The sequence below is a fragment of the Arachis ipaensis genome, chromosome B4 (genome assembly GCF_059453495.1).
Source record: "Arachis ipaensis isolate K30076 ecotype BB chromosome B4, ASM5945349v1, whole genome shotgun sequence".
Classification (NCBI taxonomy): domain Eukaryota; kingdom Viridiplantae; phylum Streptophyta; class Magnoliopsida; order Fabales; family Fabaceae; genus Arachis; species Arachis ipaensis.
Window position 1 is genome coordinate 129,625,199 of NC_142439.1, and position 8,732 is coordinate 129,633,930.

At 31.6% G+C, this 8,732-nt stretch overlaps 1 protein-coding gene and 1 pseudogene across 1 annotated transcript; both read right to left on the reverse strand.

Annotated features, from left to right (window-relative positions):
• Positions 1-5,012: 5,012 nt before the first annotated feature.
• LOC107637030 (DNA mismatch repair protein MSH3-like) lies at positions 5,013-6,915 on the reverse strand. The gene is made up of 5 exons (XM_088484929.1): positions 6,811-6,915; positions 6,207-6,443; positions 5,940-6,113; positions 5,693-5,731; positions 5,013-5,102 (listed from the first exon to the last, which is right to left on the reverse strand). The coding sequence occupies exons 1-5, from the start codon at positions 6,913-6,915 to the stop codon at positions 5,013-5,015; spliced, it is 645 nt and encodes a 214-aa protein (XP_088341055.1).
• Positions 6,916-7,135: 220 nt separating this feature from the next.
• LOC148569196 (uncharacterized) lies at positions 7,136-7,622 on the reverse strand (annotated as a pseudogene).
• Positions 7,623-8,732: the final 1,110 nt, after the last annotated feature.

The following is an 8,732-nucleotide window of genomic DNA, read 5'->3' on the forward strand; positions in this document are numbered from 1 at the left end:
AATAACCTTGCGAGTGTGACACGACTTTCTATTTTCACTTTTGTTTAGCTTATTCTTCAAGGCTCCTAGATATGAATTATGTCTACTATATTTATGTACATATTTTACTTTTAAAGGTCGTAATACCTCTCCACTTCTGCTTTACGACTTAAGCGTAAGGCTTTGTGTGATAGGGTGTTACACTTTTTCATTGTGTACCTGCATCCAACTCAAATTTTGATGCAAGTTAGTAAGCTTTGGTTTAGAACTATACTAAGATATAGTGCAATATAGTCATACAGATGGTTTCATCACTACACACTTGCAAGGAAGAAGTTACCTATGATATGGTATCTAGTGAAGGAGTCCTAAGCATATCTGTCATCAGATCCAACTAGTGAACAACATTCTTTCCAGGAAAAATGGCTTTCCTAAGAGCACTTCAATAAACCTGCAACCGATACTCCATATATTAATTGCTAGTGTATACTGCGGGATGGAGTAGGGCGGATGATAGTAGTCACTTGCGAAACAAGCACAGAGAAAGCAAAACGAGTTATGGTTGGTTTGGCCAGTAGAAGCACGTGGAGCATATGCACCAGCACGGCATGTAGGTAAGCAAAATACTTGAAGCTGACAGTTTAGGTAACTACCCCATAAATCTGAAGTAGCACATGTGAACTGAAAGTCCATACCTTCGGTCTATCACCGCGGAGTGCCAGACCTGCCTTCCCGAAAAAAATTGTTACAACGGTAGAAATCTCAAAATCTGTAGGAAATCGGGAAAATATCTAAGCTAACACAAATCAATGCAAATGGTCTCGAAATCAACAGGAAACTTATAGCTCAACATAAGAATCAAAAGAAAACAAAATCAAAGAAACCCTACAAAACACAATAATGACTACAAGAAAGAGTAATATTTGTAACAAAAAAAATTGTTACAAAAAATTGAAATTTTGAAACAAAAGGATTTTGTAACAAAAAAAGGGGCCGTTGCAGTATGTCTCGTTACAAAAAGTTTTTGTAACAAAAAATGGAACTGTTACAATTCAAAGTGATATTTTGTAACAAATTTTTCTGATATAAAAAACTAGAAGTCGCTACAAAAGTGGTAACAAATTTTCATCTTCAAGGTATTTTTGGTGACAATATATTTTTTTCTATCATAAAATTTTGTTACAAAATGTAACTTGATTTTGTAACATTTTTTTTAGTTACAAAAGTAAAATAATTATTTTGTAACAATTTTTTTTAATACAAATTGCATGCATAATTTACTAAATTATTTTTTAATTAACTAATATATTAAAATTTTTTACTAAGCAAGTCTACATTTATATAATATGTAAAAAATACATAATTCAAACATGCCTCATTTAGCTAAAATTGTTTTAAAACAAAATAACATTAGTGAGTACATTGATTAGTTCTACAAGTTATATGTCTTGCACAAGTTCAACCAAAAGTTAAAAGTTCTAACATAGATTAGTGTCTCTATAAATCAAAATATTCTTGAGCCCTCAAGGTAGCATGTGGTCACCATTTCAGCACTCCTGTAAATAAGAAAAACCGAAACAAAAAGTTAGGTGCATAGTCAAAAGTTCCTTAAGTTAAAAAAGTTTCTAAATTTTCAAAATAAGCAAGTTTGTATTCACTTCTCAACAATTCAAAATGCCAAAACAAGTGATACACATGTATGTATAGAGCACATAATCAAGTAAATATCAATTACAAGTAAGTGGTATAAATTAAAACAATTTGGTGTTGACTAAGTTAGAAACATAAAAAAACATGTAAGCCAAAGAACATTCAAACACCAAACTCCAATGAAGCATAAAAGTCACAAGGTTGAGATAATTACCAGGACCAGTGGAGATTACAGCAGGCCACAACAAAACAAATTCCACTAAGCAGCATAACAAGTAACACTGATCAAAACACTGATCATTAACAGAGACGGCATAACAATTAACACTGAGCAGCATAACAAGTAACAACAACAGCAGCATAACAAATTCCGAATTCAAAACACTGAGCAGCATAACAAGTAACAACAACATCAACATTACAAAAGAAAACGGAAATCACAAATAAACAATTCAATCGCAAACCAGTAAATCAACAGAAATCAGTAAATCACACCTTCACTAACCTTCCAGTGATAGCAGGAAGACGACGGCGACATTTTCCCCAAATCCCCAATAGCAGCTTCCCTGTTTTCTTTTCCATTCGCGTTCCTCTTCACGATGGACCTTGGCGACGGCGGCTCCACCCACGGCAACGGCGTGAAGCAGCGCCCCTTCCTTCTCTTATTCGCGGCGGCTCTGATGGCGATGACAAGACACAGCGGCGGTGGTAAACCCTAGTGGCAGCAGCGACGGGTCAGAGGCGCTCCTTGGTCGACGACGTGCGTGACGGGTACAATGGCGGTGGGAGCAGCCGAGGCGACAGCGACGTGGGCTCCCCTGTTGGCGAGTTCGCAGCAGCTCCCTCTAGCTCTCTCTCTCTCTCTCTCTCTCTCTCTCTCTCTCTCTCTCTCTCTCTCTCTCTCTCTCTCTCTCTCTCCTGCGATGGCTTGGCGGTGACGCGACGATAGTGGCGAGGCGGCTGGACAGTGGCATCAGCGTGGCTCTTCCTCTCTTTCGATCGCAGCTCTCCTTCTCTTCTCTAATTTCAGTATTCACGGTGTGTGCGTTTGTGTTGAAGCTAGAGTTTGGGAAGGGATGATGGCTGCTATTAGTGTTATGTTAAGGCGGTTAAGGTTAGGTTAAATAAAATTAGGATATGTTGTATTCATTTGAAATTCAATTTAATTTTTTTAAATTATTTTAAAAATATTATTTAATTATTAATTAAGTATTTTAGTTTAAAATAAAAAATAATATAATTTATTTTCGTTGTTTATAAAATTAAAATATTAAATTTTAAAGTCTCAGTTATTTAAACTAAATCATATAAAATTTTTATTCTTTTAAAACTACTAAGATTTATAATTTAAATATAAAAAATTGCTCAATAATTATAAAATTAAATAAAATTTATAGTTTATCTATTAAAACTTGGTTTAGTTATTTTTAATAAAATAATTTATGAAAATAATAAAATAAGAGTAATATAGTAATTAAAAATTAATTTTAATTTAATAATAATTATAAAATAAGAATAATATAGTAATTAAAAATTAATTTTAATTTAATAAATTTTTAAATTATTTTTAAATAAATACTCTAATTTTAAGAATTAGAGATAATTAAATTAATTATTTTTAAAATACTATTTTATTATTAATTTACAAATTATTTTCAAATAAACACTAATTAAGATAAAATTAAAGATAATCAAATTAATTTTTTTATTCATAAAATTTAAAGTATTTAATTTAAAAATCTAAAATATTTAAATCAAATCATATAAATTTTTTATATTTTTTTTCAATTATTAAAACTTTAAATTATAAATAAAAAAATTCTTCGTTTAATATAAAAATTTCTAAAAATTTATTTTGAATAAATATAATAAATTATAAATGACTTATTATTTAATTTTCAAAATAATTTTAAACTCAAAGTTTCATTAATTTGACTTAAATATTTTTAGTAAAATAAATTTTTGAATACAAAATCTTAAATAAATATAATAAATCATAAATAACTCATTATGTTAATTTTTAAAAATTCGAAGTCTTATATTTAATATGTTAAAATAAAATTTTTTATTAGTTACAAAAATAGTGTGTTTTGTGACAAATTAATTTTCTGTTATAAAATATTTATAACTTTTGAAACAAATAGATATTTTGTTACAAAATATTTAAAATTTTTGCAACAATATAATCTTTTGTTACAAAATATTGTAATATTTTGTAACAAAACAACAATTCGATATGAAAGTCAACATAATTTGTAACAAAAGAAATCACGTTGTTACAAAATATTGAAATGTTTTTTGTAACAAATTTTTTTGTTGTTACAAAATATTCTTATTTTGTAACAATAACTAATTATTGTTACGAAAAAACCATAATTTGTAACAATTTTAAATTTGATACAAATTTTTTGTTACAAATGTTCCATTTTCTTGTAGTGACGATGATTCATCATCTCATATACTAACAGATCACAATTAAAAAAAATAATAAATTTATATTTTTTGAAACAAAATCAAATAATTCCTAAAAAACATGATGATTCATTATCTCTATATACTGACATATCACAATTAAAAAAATAGTAAATTTATATTTATTTGAAACAAAATCAAAGAAATCCTAGAAAACATGATAATGCACTACAAGAAAAACACCCATTCAGGTACACTTGAAAAGTGTAGCCAAAAGTGAAAAAAAATGATGCCTTAGGCTACAGCTACGCTTTTTGGGCTACGGCTACGCTTTTTGGGGTGATTCCTATTCGGCCGTTGCCTATTCTCAAAGGCTACGCTTTTCTGCATCAAGGGCTACGCTTTTAGCGTTTGGGAATAGGGTACGCTTTTCAAGTGATGCTGTTCAGGACCAAAGGCTACGCTTTTCAGCTTCCATTTTTACTAGAATAGGCTACGCTTTTCAACGCTACTGCATCACCTGTAAAGCGTAGCCACATTGTATACCATATAGCTACCTTATATAAGTGTAGCCTTAGGTCCCTTATGGTTTTTTTTTAATTTTCTATATATATATATATATATGTATATATATATTCTAATAATTTTTTTCTATAACCTAATATTTAGTAATATAATTATATATATAATCATGCATTTTTAATCAAATTAGTCAAATATAAAATAAAAATAAATACACAATAATACTATATAATATTCTTCAAATAATAAATATATTTATAATGAACCAAAAGTATTAGAATGATTATAATTTTGAATACTCATACATCTTATATTAAAATAAAAAAATAAGTAAAATTAAATTAGCTTCTACAAAATGAATAGAGTTATTCCTTAGTACATCTATAATACACTGCTGTTTATATAATTGTAAACAATTAACAATAAAAGTGTTCTTAAACAGAAATATACTAATCCAGGAACTTAGGCTCTCTATCAATTAGTTCTTCCTTTGTCTCTCTAGCATTAGCCTTCCACCAAATATACTCATTGCTATCTATCTGAAAATAAAATAAAAGGACACTTAGCATAAAGAAATGTGCCATTTTGTACCAAACCACAAGGGTTCTTAAATCAAAGTCATGAATTCTAAATACTTGGCAGTGTAAAATCAATTGCAGAAAATAAATGTTGTACAAATACAGAGCAACACCATGCACTTTTGCCCCAAATAGAAACTGAAAATAGAGAAAATAAAATAGAAGCCTATGCAACTTGATTCCTTAATTTGAAATCATGATAAGGAGTGAAACAAAAAACAGATACTAATCAGCAAGATTGACAAACTTGACAAAGGCATTAAAATAAATGAACACTAAAGTTTAGCAATCAAATTATTTATACTCTAACTATATCAAAATTGCAAATTGAGCAATATAATATAATTTGAAATACTAATAACAAAAATAGTAGAAAGCACTTCTCCAAAAGGAACACATTTAATCAATAATTCTAATTCATTAAACTAACTAGAGATCTGGAACCAGTTAGACAATCACAGACATTTATAAAATTATTATTTCCTCTAACAGCAAGAGATCATCGTTAGTTCATTGGGGTGATACCGAATTGTTTTCTTTGTGCTATTAACCTTAACCCAGTTTGAAGGAACCTTAACATCAGTCTCCAACTGTAGCCAAAACAAATTTAGGGGTAATTAAAATTTATTCTTAACCAACCATTTATTCTTTCAAAACAAACTTTCTTTGAATCACTCCAAATTCATTAATTTGAGACACAGATTCGGAACACTACATATATCATTTTCTTCCCTTTTTTCTTTTGGTGATAAAACAATAGGTGAAACAATTACAAATTTGCAAACCATGGATGCTTACAAGGCAACAAACAAAAAAATAATTCAAATGTTTCAAACTGTAACCTCTATCAAATGAGTAATTCCAGAAACACTCATGAATTCCAAATTCCGCTCCAAGGCGCTTGCGATACAAGCCGATCAATGAATTTAATTGTTCCTCTTCCATTCGAAAAGCTTTCCGAGCTCTAGTAACCTATTCATAGTAATAATATCAATAATTTCATATTGAAGTGCAAAGTATAAAACGAAGCCCAAAAGGAAGTAAATTAAAAGGACAAAGGCAAACCTCTGGAAATTGTGCCTCAGATGCAATGATCAAATTTGTTAGATCGCCTTGATCAGCAGATTCTTTGTTTAAAGAAGACAACATTTTTGTAGCATTGGCAATAACACTGTCAGAGGAGGCAGACAGAATCAGTCTTCTCAACAGATTAGAACGCAAATTATTGTTTTCCTCCTCGCGTATGTTAAGTTGCTGAAGCTGTTTTCCAGCTGACAAAATAGCTTGAATAACTGCAACAAACTTTGGGAAGACAAAATGATTCAAGCAATCAATACCAACTATCTAGCAGATTAAGAAACCTTTTGGGGTCATTTATACCCATAAAATAGGATATACAGATAATCCAAATGCCTATAGCTTTTAGAGTGCTTATTGTTCTTAAATTGAACATGGACCAAATAATCAGATCAAAAGATAGGAGCCTAGTTGTGTGCCCAAGCAGATAACATTAAATTACACGATCTACAGAATATGCTCAGCTCTTTTTACTTTTCCCTCTCTGTTGTAAACAGAGAATGTCAAAGAAATTATATAGGGGATATAGACAAATGATTAAATGATGAACATGATAGATAAATCAATGGTCCAACAAGAAGTCATTTATCACCTCAACTGGCTTAGCAGTGCAATGGAATATTCTTGTAACCCCGCGTTGTAAATCAGGTGCTCGGCTCAGATTTGTCAAAACCCAAGAAACTATGTCCTCTAACATATAATTTTCAGTACATGTCCTCTAATTATTGCTTTTCTCTTAATCAATACTATTCAGATTTAGAATCAATATGTCATCATTCTCTGTTATTCAGATTCACAACACCAACAGGAACAATAAAAAGTTACACAGCAACAACACCAACAATTAAATCACAATAACATAATAAAAACAAGAAAAAAATAACAGACGGAATTCATACTCAGATGCAGGACAGAACTCAAACCAAGATGAGGGAGAGGGAGCAGTGGAGCACAGGCGACGGAACTGGAACAAACAACGGCAGTGGAACAGAGGCGACGCAACGCAATGAAAAAGACAAGTTGCGACGGCGCTGGAGCAGTAGGAGCGGGGACGGCGGCTGGACCAGATTCGACGGCGGCGACACAGCTTGAAAAAGAGAATAGCGGCTAGGGTTTTTCTTTGAGAGAGAGAAGAACTTCAATGTCTCGGTGAGTGGTGAACGACGAAGATGAGGAGCGGCAATGGTGAGTGGTGAGCGAAGGTGAAGAAGATGAGGAGCGACGCGGTGAGTGGTGAGCGATGGTGAGAAGACGAAGGAGAAGGGCAACGGTGAGTGGGGGTGAGCAAATGTGAAGACGAAGGAGAAGGGCGACGGCGAGTGGTGGTGACGTGAAAACGGCGTGAAGCAGAGAAGGAGCTGAGCAAGGCGCGTGTTTTTGGAGGAGAAGAACGAGGGTTTCCAAAAGAAAACAAAATTCATTTAAGTATAGGTGAATATTTTAGGCATCACTTTTGAAGCGCACCCAAAACTTAGTAAATAGGCTACCCTCAAAAAACGTTCTCTTTGGTACAAAAAGTATACCCATAAATATCAACATACGGCTACACTTTATAAGTGATTTCTATAATACCTAAGGCTACACTTTTTAAATGATACCAGAATTGTGTTTCCTTTTCTCTAAAAAACAGGCAACACTGAGAAAAGCGTAGCCTATTCATAGAATAGGCTACGCTTTTCAAATGTAGCTTAAAAAAAGTGTGGCTGAATGAGTATTTTTCTTGTAGTGATGATTCATCATCTCCATATACTACATTTCAACATTTATATTCAGAAACTCAGTATAAGTATTGTATACATATCACAACAAAATAAATGAAATACATCTATAGTATAGAGAAATCACAAAAATACTAACCTGAATGTCTTCACCTCAAAGCCCACAATTCTAGCAAATTCAATTAGTAAATCTCTATGATACTTGACAGTAAATGCCAAATGGTTGTGAATAAAATACTTATCTTCATTGCTCTGTGCATTTTTAACAAAGTAAACACAATAAAATATTTGGCTTTTGAAACAACAAATATTGTTCTACCAAATAATGAGCATACCCCACTATAATGCCCTTTGAGTCTGTAACACCTTACCACATAGAGCTTTACACCTAGGATGTAAAACAGAGGTGGCGAGGCACTACGATTTCTAAAAATAAAGTATAAAAATATACATAATATAGTTGAAAAATATTTATTCTAGGAGCCTTTGAAGAAAAGTTAAAATCGAAAACGGTAAAACAAAAAGCGCAATACTTACGACACGTAAACGGTAAACGGAAAGGATAAGGGAAGCTAACATAGATATAACCAGAAAGAGTTCCAAGGTACAAATATCAAAGCTCATGACTCGACTTGCGAAGATAAACCGGCTTGAGCACATAAGTATATATACGTATATATAAGAAAACCCAAAATAATCCCAAATACAGGGTTACAGAACCTATTTCTCCAAAAATAGCCTCTAAGAGGAAGTTAATACATCAAATATAAAAGCAGTAGAGATAAAAGTATCTACA

Excerpts from the sequence above, each read along its gene's own strand:
- LOC107637030 (XM_088484929.1), bottom strand. The coding sequence starts at position 6,915 with ATGTTAGAGGACATAGTTTCTTGGGTTTTGACAAATCTGAGCCGAGCA. Across the intron at positions 6,444-6,810 it reads GCACTGCTAAGCCAGTTGAG|TTTGTTGCAGTTATTCAAGC; the intron begins GTGATAAATGAC and ends GTCTTCCCAAAG. Across the intron at positions 5,103-5,692 it reads TTCCTTCAAACTGGGTTAAG|ATAGATAGCAATGAGTATAT; the intron begins GTTAATAGCACA and ends TTTTATTTTCAG.